Source organism: Quercus robur, chromosome 7 (assembly GCF_932294415.1).
Source record: "Quercus robur chromosome 7, dhQueRobu3.1, whole genome shotgun sequence".
In the NCBI taxonomy this organism is placed as follows: domain Eukaryota; kingdom Viridiplantae; phylum Streptophyta; class Magnoliopsida; order Fagales; family Fagaceae; genus Quercus; species Quercus robur.
Window position 1 is genome coordinate 21,684,675 of NC_065540.1, and position 18,982 is coordinate 21,703,656.

The 18,982-nt window shown below is 36.0% G+C and overlaps 2 protein-coding genes across 3 annotated transcripts in view; both read right to left on the reverse strand.

Annotated features, from left to right (window-relative positions):
- The window catches only part of LOC126692741 (uncharacterized), a 95,363-nt gene extending 78,475 nt beyond the window's left edge, over positions 1–16,888 (reverse strand). Inside the window, exon 1 of the mRNA XM_050388464.1 lies at positions 16,751–16,888. The gene's annotated coding sequence lies outside the window, so the exon portion shown is untranslated. The remainder of the gene's footprint in view (positions 1–16,750) is intronic.
- Positions 13,029–16,900, reverse strand: LOC126692744 (50S ribosomal protein L22, chloroplastic-like). 2 transcript variants are annotated; one of them, XM_050388469.1, is made up of 7 exons: positions 16,751–16,900; positions 16,238–16,414; positions 15,888–15,970; positions 15,274–15,441; positions 14,219–14,329; positions 13,604–13,670; positions 13,029–13,531 (listed from the first exon to the last, which is right to left on the reverse strand). In XM_050388469.1, exons 2-7 carry the CDS (start codon positions 16,356–16,358, stop codon positions 13,245–13,247), a joined length of 837 nt encoding a protein of 278 aa, XP_050244426.1. In that variant the 5' UTR covers positions 16,359–16,414; positions 16,751–16,900; the 3' UTR covers positions 13,029–13,244. The 2 variants fall into 2 exon arrangements, with proteins under 2 accessions (XP_050244426.1, XP_050244425.1); XM_050388468.1 differs by having other exon boundaries at positions 15,888–15,979.
- Between the last annotated feature and the right edge of the window lie 2,082 nt (positions 16,901–18,982).

Sequence of the window (18,982 nt, forward strand, 5' to 3'; positions counted from 1 at the left end):
ACGCTACCTTGTCTTCATCAAAGGGAATCCCTGATCACTTTTCGATGGAACAAAGTCTCTATAGTAGGGAGAATGTTGCGACAGGCCCTCCAAGCAAAGTGACGTACTTTGTGAGGGATAGGAAAGCGCCAAACTTTCCTCCAAAAACTCTGTTGCGAGCTATCCGAAGATGTTGAAGCATTCTGGGCAGTACGATGAAGTGTCATAGCCACCCTGTAAGCACTACGGACAGTAAAGCAGCCATTATTAGATTCCGCCCAAATTAGACGATCCTCAGGCAGTCGATTACTCAATGGGATGCCCAAAATAGTATCGGCATCAGCAGGTAAGAAGAGCTGGCGAACGACTACTTCATTCCAGCTTTTCCTTTTCGTGTTGATAAGCTCACTCACTCTAGTGTCCTGATGTAAAAAAATTCTGGGCGAAATAACTTCAAAGCTTGACATTCTAGGCAGCCATTTCTCCCCCCAAATACGAATATTCTTGCCATTACCTACCCTCCAACGAACACCCTGCCTTACAATAGATTGAGCTGACAAAATACTACGCCAAGTAAAAGAGGGATTACTACCAAGAGTTGCATTCAGAAAATCCCCATTGGGGAAATACTTGGCCTTGAGGACCCGGTATAGTAGTGAACTGTGACCAAGTTGAAGGCGCCAACCTTGTTTAGCTAGCAAGGCCAAGTTAAAGGATTTTAGCTCTTTGAAGCCCATCCCACCACACTCCTTCGGTTCACACAGCTTCTCCCAACTCAACCATGCCATTTTCTTCTCCTCACCTTTTTGCCCCCACCAAAATTGTCGTATCATACTAGTAAGCTCATCACACAGAGAATTCGGGATCTTGAAACAACTCATAGTATAAGTGGGGATGGCTTGGGCCACTGCTTTGATCAAAACCTCCTTTCCTGCCTTTGAAAGCAATTTGCCTTTCCAACCGGCCAATTTCTTAGAAAGCTTATCTTTAATGTCATTAAAACAGGCTCGTTTGTTCCTCCCCAGAAGGGATGGCAATCCCAAGTATTTTTCATGTTGTTTGATAACCTGTGCACCAAACCGGACCTTGATTGTCTCCTGGGTCTCACTTGTTGTGTTGGTGCTAAAGAAAAGAGATGTTTTAGCGCGATTAAGTTGTTGACCTGAAGCCTTCTCATACACTTGGAAGATCCGTTGTAGGGAATCACAATCGGATAAGGTAGCCCTGTAAAAGATGAGGCTATCATCCGCAAAGAACAAGTGTGAAAGTTTAGGACCCCTCCTGCAGACAAAAATACCCTCTAGAACCCCTTCCTCTACTACCTTCTTAATCAAAGCAGACAAACCTTCAGCCACAATGAGAAAAAGATAAGGTGATAAATGATCACCTTGGCAAAGTCCCCTCGAAGGCTGAATAGGATTGCTAATCTTCCCATTTATTCTGAAAGAATATGATACAGTTGTCACACATCTCATAATCAAGCCCTTCCACCTCGAATCAAACCCTAATTTTTCCATAATCTTCTCAAGGCATACCCACTAAACACGGTCGTATGCCTTACTCATATCCAGCTTCAAAGCCATCTCACCCTTCCTCCCTGCCTTTTTTTGGCTTATATGGTGCATAGCCTCAAAAGCCACAAGATTATTATCCGTAATCAACCTACCCTGCACAAAGGCGCTCTGGGTATCACTGATGATAGAGGGGAGAACTTTTTTGAGCCTGTTTCCAATCACTTTAGAGGCAAGTTTAAAGATCACATTACATAAACTAATCGGGCGATAATCATAAATGTTTTTTGGATCTTTATTTTTTGGAATTAAAACAACATGAGTATCATTAAACAAGGGAGGAGCATAGCCAAAGTTTAAGAAATCAAGTACCGTCTTAGTCACCAATTGTCCAATGGAAGGCCAAAATGTTGGAAAAAAAGAGGAGGCATGCCATCCGGGCCTGGCGACTTAAGAGGATACGTTTGTTTGAGGGCCGAGTACACTTCATTGCCTTGAAAAGTCCTGTTGAGCATTTGGTTCATTGATGTGGATACACGTGGGTGAATGGCAGCCAGTAATTCATTAAAATCCGTAGGCCCAGCAGATGAAAAAAGTGCTCTGTAGTGGTTGGTCACAATATCTTCTATTTTGTGTTCATCCTCTTGCCAAATGCCATATGAATCCAACAAACCTATAATAGAATTCTTCTTGTAGCGTGATGAGGCACGTGCATGGAAATATCGAGTATTTTGATCACCTGCCTGAAACCAATTCACTCGAGACCTTTGGAACCACATGGCCAATTCTCTGTCCAACCAACAATTCAGCTCAACACGTGTCTCCCTCATTGCACTGATGTTTGCTGGAGAAGCCGCTTGAAGCTCTAACCATTCTAGTCTCGTTTGAAGCTCGGTAATCTTCAAACCCACGTGCCCAAACTCACCCTTATTCCACAACTCCAATCGATTCTGACATAACTCCATACACCTCGATATCAGAAAATTTCCAGCAACCAAACTTCCTTCCTCCCAAGCGTTTTTAACTATGTCTTCACACCTCGGGTCCGACAACCACATAGATTCGAAACGGAAGATCTTTCGCTTAATCCGTTTCCTCTGTTTCAAGAAAAAATGCAGCGCAAGAATAGAGTGATCCGACGCCGAGTTCGAAAGGTGGTAAACTCGGGCTTCCTTAAACCGTTCCGCCCAGGCCAACGACGCCACGGCTCTGTCCAGCCGTTCTCTGATTTGACCCCCGTCCACCGTTTGGTAAAGCCATGTGAAACGTGCTCCCACAAAGCCTATATCGCGCAGGCCACACCAGTTCAGCGTTTCCGTGAAATTCTTCATCTGCCGTCGTTGTCGTGAACTCCCTTCCTCTTTCTCAGAGACACAAACTATCTCATTAAAGTCTCCAATGACTAGCCACGGTAACGACGATTTGTCTCGAATCAACTTCAATAAAGCCCACGACTCCTCTCTTCTTGAAGTTTCCGGAGCCCCGTAAAAACCAGTCAAGTGCCACCAGTCCGTAGAAAATCCACCCTTCACCAATGTATCTATGTATGATTGATCCGCTTCAAGTACTTCAACCTCAATACCATCCTTCCAAAAAAGAGCAAGACCTCCACTCCTACCCTCACTAGGTACAACCCAACTGGATTTAAAGTTGCACTGATCACTAATTTTCTCAGCTTTCTCTTTATTTAGTTTAGTCTCTATAAGGAAGACTAAAATGGGCTCTTCTTGATTGACCACCTTTTGCAAGGCCTTAATTGTCCGAGGGTTCCTAAGCCCTCGGCAGTTCCAACTGATAAGACTCATTGGACCCAGCGGGGCTACTCCGCAGCCTCCGCCGATCCTAGAGAGATTAAACCTGCTCCGATATCCTCACTTCTCTTCAAACGTTTTTCCTTTTCCCTCACCTCCGTAGAAGCCTCAAACACAACATCACCCTTCCTCTTAGGCCCTTGACTCAGAAGTTGATCATGATCCATCAACGGTTGGGCTGAAATATTGCTCTGCCCAATAAGCTTTCCTTTCCCCTTACCCCTACTTTTAGTTGGCCCACCTACCCTCATTGGGCTCTTCTCAACCCAGCCCATATCAAAGCTAATCTGTTGAGAATCCGTTGATAGTAACTCCACATCCTTAGGCTCCAGATTCTCCTCACTGCTTTTCTCCAGATCAACAATTGAATACCCCGTGGTTTCCGTCGAAAAAACCTCCTTATTAACTACCGCCAAGCTGCCAGTTGGGTATTTAGTATTTGAATTCAAATTGTCCTGATCCATGGCCTTAATGCCCATAATTAATCCCGATAAATCCGCTTACCCTTGATTGCGGGGATCAAACCCCGTATCCTCCATAACATCCGGATTAATCCCCGTTGCATCGGGTGTTCCCACTGGCGGAGTCAAAGAACGCCTCCCTTCTTCGTCCGGTCCCTTCTCCACCACCCTAACACGCTGAGGATGATTCAACACATCAAACCCCTTAACTTCCACGTAAGACTGATGAGAAGGATTAAACTGTGGCGCTCGCAACCACGCCCCAAACTGTTGTTCCTCCAGTGTAAGCGACCCCTTACTCTGTAACCATGTCGGGCATTCCTTATCATCATAGGTGAACTATCCGCACCAGTAGCACAGATTTGGGAGACGTTCATAATGAAAGGAAATCCAACCTTCCGAATTCTGTCCAAAAGTAACTCTTCTTCCACAGCAGATCGGTTCCAGAATATTCACTGATACTCTAACACGCATGAACATTCCACCCCTCAACTCCGAAGCATCTCTAGTTTTAACAACCAGCCCTATCGTCTCACCCAAATTGAGAGCAGTCTCCTCAGTAAGATGAGAGAACGGTAAACGGTGGATCTGAACCCAAAATGAGACCTTGTCAAAGAGCAAGTCTTGGACTGATACTGAACCATCATACCGAGTAAAAGCCACTATATGCCTATCAAACGACCATGGTTCGCCCATAAGAACTTTCTCAACATCCTCCTCCACCTCAAAGGTAAATACCATATGATTGTGCTTAGCATCACTGGCCTGAAAATCTCCACACGTTCGCCACAGTGGTCGGAAAGTCCGAACCACCGCTTCCACATTCAACGACCTACGTGTGAAGAATTTTGCCGCAAGAGCAAACCCCTGTATTTTCCTAGTCTTGGATAAGTCCAAATTTTCTCCCTCCTTACTTGATAGAGATAGTTTTTGCCAACTGCGAGTAAGATCCTCCATCCCTGCACACAAGAACGAGACAAAAACAGGAAAAGAACCAAGCCCTACTAGTATTGCAGCCACTAGAGGGAACAAATCATCCTCGGAGTGAGGGTAACGAGATACTACAGTAACGCAAGATAGAGAGCGACCCTACCCTACCCTACCGAGAACACCTTTTTCCTACACTATTATGTGTTATTAACTTATTGTGTGTATATTATTTCCTCCAATTTATTTGATATCAAAGTATCTTTAACATGATTCATTCAATGATTTTCTTCACAATTTGATGTTCCACAAACTTGTAAAATAATAATATCATGTATAATTATTTAGTGGTCCTAGAGCACAAAAAATGTGTGCTCTACTCTCTCACATGATTAATGGTGCTTACCATGAATTTAATTAGTGAGACCAACTATCTTGTGAGAGGGAGTAGCATACATTTATTGTCCTCCTAGAACACTAAGGGCACATTTGGTAGACTGTAATAAACACTGTAATGTAATAGATATTCCTATGGCATAACTATTCGGTTGTTTCGTTATGTTTTTATTACAATGAATAGTTATTCCTTATGAATAGTTATTCTTCAAAATGAGGAATAACTATTCATTATCAAAAGTATTGAATATCTATTCATTCACCTTATGTAATAATTTTTTTTTTAAAATTTCCTAAAAAGTCATTAGTTGCCACATTTTCAAAAGGAAAGAAAATAAATTTTCCTTCTTATTAATTATTAGCTCTATTTTTAACACCCTAAAATAAGAGTATTTTAAGAAATTTGATTTAAAAATGATTTAATTACACCTTCTTTTTATACTCTACTAAATTGTAAATGTATATTCAGAATTCTATTCCTAAATAGTCACCAAACTAACGAATAGTAATACTTATTACATTCCAACTTAATGTATTCCTTGTAAGAATAATGCTAAAGATACAAAATATTTTACAAAAAATTTTACAAATTGCTGATGTAGTGAGTGATTATTGGTAAATGAAAAAGTAATATTAATGGTGGGCCTAGATAAAAACTAATAAAAAGTTAACCATGTCAATATTTTGTAAAAATGTTATAAAATAGTTTGTGCCTGTGGCATTACTCTTCCTTGTAATACTTATTCTTATTCCCATGTAATAATCATTACAGTGTACCAAACGTGTCCTAAATAATTATTCTAATATTTTTTTTTATTTTTAGAGTTTTAACCTATGACGTTCATTTTTTATGATTGTGCTATTTTATTATTAGACCAAGACACCAATCAGTTTTTGGTGTAGCTAGTGATTGAACCCCCAAATCTTATATTTAAGCATTAAAGACTTTAGCAGTTGAGCTAACTGAAATCTACAATTATCTAAAATTAGTATAAGTTTGCACATGATGACTAGAATTGCTTGCATCAAAGCATTGATGATCGATCCAACAAACCTTGATAATTTCTACCAACTTGTCCACCGTGTTTTCTCGAGGAAACAATGGCAATTGTGTGATTTGGGCATGTGCTAAATTGGGTAAATAAATCATTTTATTTAATTTAATTTGATGATATTGAAAGCTCAAAATTGTGTGAAAACACAAGAGCTGTTTAGACCCCTAAATTAAAGTTATGGCTCGGTTGATTTTACTCTAACTTAAATTAAGTGCAGAATAGAGTAAATACGAGCAGATAAACAATTAAACTACTTTAACCCATATTCATTAATACACAGCAGTAAAATGAAAGTTAAAAGAGTAGGGAAGAAGAATGCAAATACAAGATAACACGCTGATGTGTCATCGAAGAGGAAATTGAAGAACTTGGCAAAAAACTTCTCCGCGGCCCTCCAAGCGATAAATTGATCCACTAGAAAGTCAGTTGGGATACATGAATAGCAAGAGACCCTCCAAGCCTAATCTACCCAATGCACCTAAGCCCTCCAAGCTCCTACTCCAACAAAGCTTCTAGGAACTGTGTCTTGTCTAGCGTTCTAGATCCCGTAATATGCCCAATTGCATCTAACAAAGCTTGGCTTCTTTCAATGCTTCCCAGCAACACCAAAACCTCACTTAACACTCTGAACAGGTGTGGTAAATGTTTGGGTTATCAACCTCTCAAGGATTTGGAAATGGAGAGGTAGGAGTTGAGGAAAACCACAATGGATGTGTAGAGAAACGTGGGTATAACAATCTCTAACTCTCAAGGGTTGTGGTTAGGGTTTTCTCTCAGAGAAGCACTCCTCAACATATGTGGGTAATGGAGGTATATATAGTGTGGGTAGAGATAGTGTGTATTAGACATGACAAATTGGCAAAACAGAATGTTTCGCAGGTATCTCGCGGGAAGGCCTTACCCGCGAGACACTCGTGAAAACCAACTGTCACCATCCTGTCCTGACTCTTCACATTTCAGTCATGTGTTTGGCACATGCTTCACTTCGCGGGAAAGCTTCTCGCAAGCTACCCACGAAAGCTTCTTGCTCTTCACTTTGTCTTGAGGCTTTACACTCTCTCTCACACACACAACCCTTACAAATAAATCTCACATAAAATACAGGGTACATAAGATTGAATAAAATTACAATCAAATTTGGCACGAAATTAAAGGCAAAACAAAATAGTTGTAAATCACAACTTTACAGATACGATTAATATTATAAATTTATTTATTAACCACTAGAGAGATAAGAATACAAAAACAAGGCATAAGAGACGTCTGCCATGGTAATTTGCCCCCCAAAAAGGAAAAACTAGTAAAAGAAACCAAGTAAGGATCTGACATTGGGATTTCAGAATGTCAAAGAAAATACTCCAAGAATTCACCATTGCAAATAGGCACCAGGTACGGGGACGAGGATTAATTGAGCTCAGCAATCTTGTTGAACATTTATTATAAGATTGTATTTTGTTATAGGAAAATATTTATAGCTCTACAGGAAATGGTTTTGTTGGGCAAATTGAAGTCAACAAATTCTACCGCCTAATGCGCTGCATATAAACCAATTGCAAGTACAATATTTACTTTTAACTTCTTATGTTACATACACAAAATTTGACCTCCTAATGCACTACAACAAGCCTGTCATTGCGCAATTAGTGTATCCCCTAATGCAAGACCCAAGTCGGTGCTTTATTTTTTATACGTGAAATTATGCCTCTATTAATGCACTGGAAGTCAGGTCTCCTTCACCCCCAAATGCACGGTCAGTTAGTCCTTTCCTGTTCTCAACTAATATACATTACAGGACCAAGAAAGTCCTCCCCCAAAATACACGGCCAATTAGTCATATGCCCCTAAAGGCCAATTTGTCAAGAAAACAATTGAGAGGACACCAAACATCATAAAATAACCTATTATTGACAAATGACAAATGACAAATGACAAATGACAAGTAGGGAGTCTACTCTAGCCAATCATGCTTGAGAAAATAAAATTTATCTCAAAGTTGTGGTTTCATATTTTTGTTTTTTGTGGTTTCATTTTCAATAAACACTAAAAAGAATCTCAAAGTTGATGCAAGAGCTAAACTTGCTTATGAAACTTTTTGAAGGTGTAATTCATATGAGTAAAAACTAAAAAGCCTAATGACTTCAAAGTTTACGGTGAGCAACTCAGCAACCCCTCCACTTATAAACGTTTTCAATCACACGGTTGTAGGGCTTAGTGGTGATATTGCTATGTCCATAGATGCAAGTGCACTGGATACGCATTTACGTAAAACTAAGCTTGCAGGAATTAATTCAATAATTGTACCTAGGCTTATAAAATATGTAGATTTTAAATTATATGTTTATATATAGATTTTGATATATAATTAGGTTTTTTATTTTTTAATTATAGCGGACTCTTTGTTTTTTACATTAAATTAACTCATTTGGCAAATTAAAAAACTTAGATTAGATAGGATACATGGCGCAAAATTAAACTTTAATTGAAATATAATTTTTACACAGAATTAACTCACTTGGCACAAAAAATTAAAAACTTAGATTAGATGGGACACGTGACACAAAATTAGACTCTAATTTGAATTCCAATTTGAAATCTAATTAGATTTTCTCTTAACTTTGCCTATGTAACCCCATGCATATGTACAAATATATTTAAAAACAATCACAATTACATATATATAATTTAGAATCTAATTAGATCTAGACTCTTCTGTTTTTGCATTCAATAATTTACTTGCCACAAAAATTTTAAAAATTAGATGGAACACATGAACAAAATTGAACTCCAATTAAAATTCAATTTAGAATCTAATTAAATTTAGACTCTTTAATTTTTGCATTTAATAATTCACTTGGCACACAAATTTAAAAATCAGATGAGACACATGGTGCAAAATTAGACTTCAGTTTAGAATTTAATTGGATTTTCTCTTAGCTTTGGTTATTAATATATATATATATATATATATATATATATATATATATATATATAACTTATAAACTTGAATCGTTTTTAGTTATACAAATAAAAGACTCATAAATATAAAATCATTCAAAAATTATATTTTTTTTTATGGATTACTTATATTGGATTCCTCGTTTTTTACACTAAATTAACTCATTTAACACAAAAATTAAAAAAATTAGATTAGATGGGACACATGGCACAAAATTAATACTCTAATTAAAATCCAATTTTTACATTAAATTAACTCACATGAAACAAAAATTTAAAAACTTATATTAGATGGGACACATGGCGTAAAATTAGATTATAATTTAATTCCAATTTGAAATCTAATTGGATTTTCTTTCAGTTTTACCTATTATTATATATATAGACTAGTATGTAAGCCATACTAATGCACAAGAATGATAAATTATAGTAGTGCTGTTAATGTTAACTTAAGTTATTAAATATATAGGACATTAATTCGACCAGGACATTTAAAGGTACTAAAATGGTTTTTCCTTGCAATTTGCATGATATTGGCTATGCCAAATTTCTCATTATAGTGTTATTAAATATATAATATTAAAAATCGCAATTAGGTACTACATATACAATATCAATTCACAATAACTGTGCATGAAATTCTATTAAATGCAACACAAAATAAAAGAATAAATTGATCCAATAGTATCTCCTCTTGGGGATAGGTGCATGAAATTGTTAAGCTCAATTATAGTTTGTTACATTCAAGATTTTTGCCTACAAAATATTTGAATAAAAACAGTTTAAAAAATATACTCATTAGTTTAGAGAAAAAAAAAATCATAGAAATAGCATCCAATAAGTGAATCCACTTACCATTACATGACCAAAGTCTAACCCAAGTATTGCCTGAAAGTCTCTCTATACCAAATAATACCTTTCTAGATGCAAGTTATTTTAGACGTGGGTTGGTCAATTTATTTTTGCCATGAGAGAGGTACTTAGCAGCCAAATATGAGCACCATGCCTTTTTCTTTTCCTTTGGAAATCTCCATAGCTATTAATCTTTGATCACCATGAAAATTTGCAAGCATGGAGAACTAATTTTGAAGGGGTAAATTAAAATTAAAATTAATCAAATTCATTTTGTGGATCCAAGCACATTGATGGAGGAACTTAATAAAAAATTTGAAAGGGTGGTCTTAATTCTGAAAACGGAAATTAAATTAAAAAACTAAACTTGAGACTTTCAGAGATTGATGTTTCCATTGATGAGCATTGAGCAAATGTAGAGGCAGCGCACATCATTGAGGCCTATAGCTTTTTTCATTGGGCTTAATTCATAAATCTGGCTTATCACATTCAATAATAAATTTCTAAAGAAATTAGGGGAGAGACATTCCACACCATTTTTGTAATTTTGGTATTAGTCTCAAACATTGATGTCCTCAACCATAGGAAAAAAGATTTCTTAGTTCTGACCTTTTCAAAGATGAAAATGAAATTCTGCAACAGTGTCATCATCTTCAATTTAGTCATCATTGCTAATGCACAACAAGTTGGAAAGTTGCCAAATGAATAGATGTGTGTTGTGAAAGGATTCTCATGACACTATCTCATGAGTTACTATCTCAGTCCATGTCAGTCTTTCATTCATATTTGTGAAATGATGCTTTCCCCTAATGCAGGAGAAGTTGGTCACAACCAAGTAGTCCTTCTCTCTAATGCATGACCAAGTCTCTTTCACCCAAAAACACGGCTAGAACAGTCCTTTTCCCTGATGTAGTCAATTCTTCCCTCAAATACACGGCCAGTTAGTCAAGAAAACAATTGAAAGTGAAGCAAATAGCATCAACCATTAGTCTTCAAGAGCCTTTTCACTAGTGAATCATACGAGAGAAAATAAAAACAAAAACACAAAAACATCCAACAATCAAGTGTTCAAAAAGCTTTGAACACCTATATTAGCTCAAAAATAAAAAAGTATGATTTGCCTCCATTTTTGCCTTTATTTGATATCACGGAAGTCTGAAGAAAGCAAAAATACTGAAATTATGTGATATCACGGAACCCTAATTTGCATTAATTATGTGATTAGGTGACAAAATACTGAAATTTACCAAAAATGGCAAAATGGAGTTAAATGCAGAATTATAAACTACTGACCTTAAGGGTCGTCAAAAAACAAGTGGAACTTTATTCTGACTTTTGAGCAAAAAATTATTAAGGAAACAAATATTACTATAAACGCCAAAATCACAATTTTTGGAGCCTAAGCGAAGAAATTTGTCATTTTCAAGGGGTACCTCGTGGCAAAGCCACGATTATTGCTCAGAAAGCCGTTTTGCTTTAGCCTGCCAAATGTCATGCAATTCCAACTCCAAGACCCATGATTTCTATTAGTGCTTTTTTACCTTGTACGTAGATTTCAAGCGCATATGAGAGTCTAAGAAAGTCATGGCGGTCTGTTCTACACCTTGGGCTCACGATGTTTGGCCGGGCTGTTCTAGGAAGCTTCAGAGGATGAGCCCCAATATTGATAGCTTTTCAGTTTAGCACAACTTGGCTTAGAGCATTCCCATCAAGGTGAGTAAAATTTTTAGCATATACAACCTCAAAACCCAAAATTTTAGCTTTTAATAACTCATTTTACAATACTCCCAACATCAAACATTTTATATTTTTTACCATTTCATTTAAATATTCTTTTTTTATTATTTCTTTATTCTTCAATTATATTTCTTTCTCTCTCTTCCTCTCTGTCACTCTCAACCCAGCAAACTTGACCATCTCAACGTAGCAAACCCATACCCACCCCATCAACCACCACCGGAAAAAAACACTAACCTCCCATACCCACCTATCTATCCAACAAACTCATACTCTTCCATCTCAACCTAGCAAACCCATATCCATCCCAACCACCACCACTGAAAAAAAAAAAAAAAAAAAAAAAAAAAAAAAAAAAAAAAAAAAAACACTAGCAGATGCAGAAAAACCAACGGAGACCCACAGAGATTCACCACAAAACCTAGAAAACAATAGCATCCACAAAACCCAAAATCGGTGACCGACGAAGACCACAGTTTCACCACAAAACCCAGAAAAACAACAACATCCACCACCAAAGATTCGAAGACAACACCACAAAACCCAAAATCGGACCAAATCTTAGCCACCATCAGCGACCTAGCGACGTTGCGGACAAAGAGGAGAGAGATCGAGTGACTGAGAGCAGAGAGATCGGCGACGAGCACAATGGATCATGAACCACGGAGAGAGAAGAGAGAACATAGATGAAAGAAGTGAGAGAGGAAAGAGTGAGAAATGAGAAAAAGCCGTTGGTGAATAAAAAACCATTTTTTATTTTACAATACAGCTACAATTTTTTGAGAACGCACTGTAGCAGGATTGTAAATTTTATAGCATTTACCAGTTTTGATGGAGAGTGTTTTTTGGGTTTAGCTGCTTAAAAATAGGATTTATAGCATTTAGGAAGCTTGATGAGAATGCTCTAAAGAATGTGTAATTGCTAATATGATATATATATATATATATATATATATATATATATATATTAATTGTATACATGTGTTAACATTATAAAGTCGTGTGAAAAAAGATCTATACAAAAAATAGTCTACTGCATTAACAATTATAATTCGAATAATAGCCATATAAGATATAATAAGAGTCATGTCGAAGCATTTTTAAACTTCCAAGCACTAAACTGGAACAAAGAATTAAATTGAAGTCTTCTATTATTTATAGTTTAAGGACCACAATCGTGTTTCATACAATTCCCTTAAGAGTTATCACAGCTTTCATGTGATACCCAATTGCAATTTCAGCCAAGCTTGATGGACCCTGTCAACTGGTATCCAATTATTGGTTTACTCGACCATGAACTGTATTAGCCTAAGCAACAGAAAATGAGAGATAAAAACTCAGAAGTAGTATCAAAGGGCTTGGTGGATTTAAACTTTCATTCTTGAAATAGGACACAATTAAAATAAAAATGTTTCAATGTAAATATTATCTGACTGCAAAAAGTTTGCTTCAACACTTCTACAAGACAATTTCCACTGAAGTGCAGACATAGGAAGACTCTTCTCTCAACACTTCTACAGAACTTTCTTTTAGATTGTGGCACATGTTAGTAAAGCTGGTTCATGTAGCCATACCACTTGGTTCATGACTGTTGGCTTTGCCTTTGCCTTTGCGATTCCAGATAGAAGTCGTCTCAATAAGCTTATGAGGTACAAGCCGCCTTTCTCGCTTAGTAAGCTTGCGGAAGTTGTGGACTCTAAGTCTAGCTATCTCGGCCTCCTCTTCAGCAGTCATCTCCCTCACTACCACTGTTAGTCGGCACTCGGGTCTCTCTTTGACTCCACATTTTCCTTTAGCATGATAGGAAACTCTTTTTCTATAGAACCCCTTCCCAACAAATGCCTCAGCTGTATGAAAGAGAGTGCAAAATAAGCAAGCTAAAATAAAATAAAGAGAGAAATTTCACTTGCATCATTTACCAACAAGGAGACGGTCTAGATCCAATCCATGGTTATGAGTTGCATTTGCTCGGGCTGAGTGGATAACCTGCAGATAACAAATTCTTATCACATAATGTAAATTGGCAATTCATTTAAAGAAAAAAAAAAGGTTCTTCCTTCTATGGTACCTCTAACACACCTTCAAGACTCAGGTACCAAGTTTCAGGATATTATCTTGTGAAAGTCATAAGCATTATGACATAAATCAAATAGATTTATGTCATTTCAAAACCCCAGCACTAAAACAAGCAAAAAAACCCAAGTACTAAATCTTTTTTTTTAATTAGTGAGTTACACATGCATTTGATTGATCTTAAACTCACAACCTCACTCTCCAAGTAGCACTTAGTAGGTTAGGAGGTGACAGTTAGGGTAGAGCTCATTGGCATGTGCTAAATCATTTATATGATGATAAACAACAATTTGCATGACATCTTTAAGAAAGAATTACAAGGAAAACTAAGTCCAGATCCTGGTACCAGAAAATGCACAATAAAAAATAAAAAACAGAAAGAGAGAGAGAGAGATTTATGAATGAAGATACTATAACCCTTTCCAATTGGTAATGTTGACAGTGTAGAGTGCTTGTATAACCTGATACACAGTTTTTGCTGCTCGCTTTACTGTTACTTGCAACTGCAACAGTGCATCCTCAACTCGCATCCCACGAACTAATGCAGCAACCAAATTGACCTTTTTTGGACTCTGAAAACGCATTAAGTTAAGGGGCATATCAAACTTAAACAGATGCCATTCAGGTGCAACAGAGTAAACACATATTCAATGTCCATTCCAAGAAATCCTTTATGTTTAATGTCTAAACTGCACTAACAAAAATCTGATTCAACACACACATAAGCTTTTATATCATCCTTTTCAAGCAACTAAAGTTTGGTTAAAAATGAAATAATAAAATTTCAACTGCTAGGATAATTAACAGCTGACTACGGTGCAGTAATAGGGATTACTTACATTATCATAGGTTTTAACCCAATTATTTCTGACTTTTTGTTCCCCTTATTTAAATGCATCTCCCTTTTGTTCTCTGAATTCTTACAGTAGTATCAGTTAAAAAAGAAGAAGCAAGAAAGATGTTATGTATAAGAATGTTCATAGTCATAGGTCTGTTACTTCATATGCTAAACCGGGGCTTTAGTATTGACCAAAACAACAAATAAATGCTACCATATCTCACTATGGGAATAACATATCTTGCAAAGTGTCCCAGGGCTTTGGCTTGATGACATCAATGCGGAGTGTAATTGGACCAGATCTTACGATGAAATCTTAGTAAGTTGTTTTTTGACAAGTAAATCTTAGTAAGTTGTTCTAAACCCCCTCTCTCATTACAATGGGAGATGTTTAGGCATTCATGGTAACTGAATCATAAAATTGTGCAGCATTTGAACACTCAAAGCCTTAGTGTTACATTTAGATTACTTTATTCACCAATTATAAAGTACAAACATAGTCATTTGTTTCTATCCTGATAAGTACTTATCGGAAAGACTGAATCAAAAGCAATATAATAATTTTAATGGCTCTAATAATCACATAAGACTGAAACCAAAATGAATTAGATATTCAATTGTCCCATAAATATTCCCAGAAGAGACTGACCGATGCAAAAAAAATGTGGTATCTCATACCTGTTTAATGCCCTTCAATACAGCTTGAACTTTTGAAGGCTTAGAGACAACTTTCTGGTTCTGGTCTTCGCTTTTTCCACTATTTATTGCCAATACAGGAGTCAATGGAGATGGAATGGCTTTTTCCTCAGATGATTCTGCTAGTAACTTCCTTGAACTGGAAATTCCCTGGATCAGTAAGAGATTTAAATTAATAATGATAGTAAAAAGTATATATACAAACACAAACATACAATCAATTAAGTTGAAGGAGAATGTTTGGCATCAACTGTTCTTGAGTCTAATAATTTCCACTGATAAAAAGAATTGCCAATACACTGAACAACAAATTCAGAGGTATTGTTCAAGATTGGTCCCATCAAGTAGGAAGTGCCTCAGGTACACACACATTGTGACAAAATTTACTTTAGAATTCTAGACAACGCAAATGGTTTACAATATATGCCCAGGTGTGTTGGAGGTGTGCCATGGTACACAGCTTCTCTTATAAAATATTCATGCTACATACGATAAAAACAAGAACTTTACTAAACTAGAGGACAAGTGAGGAACTCAAAAAGGAAAATGTTCAAGATTCAGGGGGAAACAATAAGGCAAGGATAAGTTAGCAATACCAATTGTTGAAAATACTGATAAAAGGGCCTTGAGATGTTTGCAGAAGGGGGTCTCCATAGTCTCTGAAGATAAGTTAATTCACCTGCAAAAGCTGCCTGTGCTATTCAGTCCTCAAATTTGAGTTGAAATATGCCAAAAAACACTGATAGCCATTGAAATAAATATGATTCCGAAGACAACAACAACAGGAAAAGAGATTTCAAGCACACAACTTGGTTGTAAATGGCAGTTGCAACATTGAAAAAAGAAAAATTCTACTTGACATTTTTTGTTACTAAAGGTTTAAATTTCAATTTAAACTTCATATATGACAAAAAAAAATTTCCACACAGGAAAATCTGAGACTAACCTGGTGAAAAAGAAGATTCCAAGCGAGAAGAAGAAAAGTTGGCAGATAAATTGTAACTATGTTCCACTCTTTTCCCAACACGACTAAGTACAAAGTGTATGTGTCTCTGCCAGCCCACCATGACCACAAAAGCTAATTCAACTAACAAAATCTTCTGCTAGAAGAATATCAAATTATCTACAAGGAAAAAGTAGCACAATTAGACAGTCAAAATCAAGAGCACAACCAGGGCCGGCCCTTCCTTTAGGCGAGTTAGGCAACTGCCTAAGGCCCCCAAGTCCCAAAATTTTAGAAAAGAACCAACCGGGTAGTAGAGGAAAATTTAGTTTCAAATGAATTACAAAAATAATCTGTGACACATCCTTTTAACCAAAAAAACAAAAATTTTGGTAAATCCTATTAAACATTGGTTCTAAACAAAATCATTGACCAAAAATCAACCAGATAAACTACAAATCCGGTCTAAGAGATTAACCACAAAACAATCACAAATCAAAACCCTAAAAATTTTACCTTTCTCTCTAGTCTCCAGTCTCCACTGTTCAGTCTGTCCTCAGCCTCTCTCTGATTCTCTGCTCTCCGCCTCTCTCTCAAGTCTCAACTGCTCACCTCACCGTATCAGGTTCTGAGGTTCAGGAATCAGGTATAAAAATTATAAATATTTTTTGTTAAGAACTTAAGATAACTTTGTTTATTTGGGATGGTTTTGTAACTTTGTTTATCACTTATCAGTTTATCATTATGGCTGCCTGGACCCTCCCTGGACTGGGCGTTAAGTTTGGGCCTTCAAGTTTTTTCCATTTTTTTTTTTTTTTTTGGTTATAGATAGGATTTGTTTTGTGTTTTTTTTTTTTTTTTTTTTTGGGTGGGTCTTATTAATAAATCTTGTGTTAGTGTTATGGCTGTGCTTAAATTTTTGTTATACTTGTGCTTAATTTTTTTTTTAATTTATGCAGGTTGAGATTGCTAAAAACTTGTTATTATTTAGTAAAACTACAACAATACTTTTTATATAAATCAGGTTCTATTTCTCATTTGCTCTACACTTGAAAGTTATTTTTTATTTTAGTCTTTATAAATATATTGTTTGATTAGAAATGTATACTAGAAAATATGCATCTGGATATGAAAAATTAAAAAAAAAAAAAATTAATTAATTGAGTTTCAAAAATGATCAATGGATAAATTTGTTATTAGTAATAAACAAAATATAACACAAAATTTAGATGAAAATATCACAAATGAGCAAGAAATTCACCAAAATAATTTAGAAGAAAATGATGTTCAATTTTGCAATACAACAAATCTTGATAATGAACTTCAAAATAATTTAGAAGAAACTGAAAATAATGATGAAAAATATAATATAAAAATATTAAATAAACATTAATTTAATTAATATATAAGTATAAAAAATGCCCCATTTTTAGTTCTCGCCTTAGGCCCCAAAATGTCTAGGGCCGCCCCTGTTTCCCTCTCATCCTCTCTCTGTCTCAACCTACGTCACACCGTGCTCCATGACTGACCACCAAGCTCTCCTTCTAAACCTCCATAGCCAGAGCTTTTCAAGCTCATCACCTCCAACCACACACCACTGCCGAAACCCAGCCAAAATCAAATCATGACCACCACCACGGCCAAAACCCAGCCAAAATCAAATCGCAACAAAAACCCAAAAGCCCACCAAATCACAAATCAAATCACACCCACCGAAATCAAAGCACAAAACCCACAAAACAACCAAAATCACAAAATGAAAACACTGAAAGTGAACCCACCGTTAAAAAAACATATATTGGTTTTGTTATTATATTTTAGAAGAAGAATCATTTTGTTAAACTAATTTTATATCCAAATTAATCAAACACATACCACAAGCAAAAATGATAGATTGAAAGCAAAGCAAAAAAAAAAAAATGGTATTTATCAGAAAAGTGTTTTCAAAAAATAGAAAGGGTAAGCAAAATATAAAAACTATTTGCTTCATAATCTCAAATAAATAAATAAATAACCAAAAATCACACACCATAATCCGGTGAAGCCTCGTGAGCAACAATTTCACCTAAGAGGATCGTCTGAGTTGAGAGGAAGAGATTTTCATAGTCTTTGGCTCGATAGCACAATTTTCGATTTCCTTTCTTGACGTGGTTTTCGCTCGCTCCTCTCCTGTTAGCCTAGGTGATGTATAAAGAGAAATAAAAGGAAGAAGAACAAAGCACCGCGTAAAAAAGAAGAAAAGAAAAATGGCAAGAGAAGAAAGATGGACTGAGATCAAGTGCACTATTGTAGGTATTTTTTTTACATTTCTTACTTTTTTTTTTTTTTTTTAACTTTTTAACTCTCCTTTAATATATTTTATTTAATGGTTGAGATTGAAAGTTGTTTTTTCAACTTTTAATCTCAGCCATTAATTACAATTGCATCAGGGTATTGCACCTGAATTTGAAAAGGACTTATGTTACACGGACACAGACACGGGAATACGGAAATTTTTGAAAAATAAGGACACGACACAGTGGCGACACGACGGTTAAATAATTAATTAAATTTTACATTTAGTCACATTTTTTAATATTTTTAGACATAAAATACATTTATGTCTAGAATTCAAATTATGTAAGAACTACAAATAAGTAAACTAACACCCAAAGTAGTACAATAATACACATAAAATGTTTAGAGTACAAACCATAAAAGGATAACAAGTTCAACATCAAACTAAAAACATAAAAGGATAACAAGTTT

Coding starts and splice junctions, on each gene's coding strand:
- LOC126692744 (XM_050388468.1), bottom strand. CDS start 16,358: ATGGTGGGCTGGCAGAGACACATACACTTTGTACTTAGTCGTGTTGGG. Junction 14,330..15,273: donor TATTGAAGGGCATTAAACAG/GTATGAGATACC, acceptor ATGCGTTTTCAG/AGTCCAAAAAAGGTCAATTT. Junction 13,671..14,218: donor CAGCAAAAACTGTGTATCAG/GTTATACAAGCA, acceptor TGTTATCTGCAG/GTTATCCACTCAGCCCGAGC.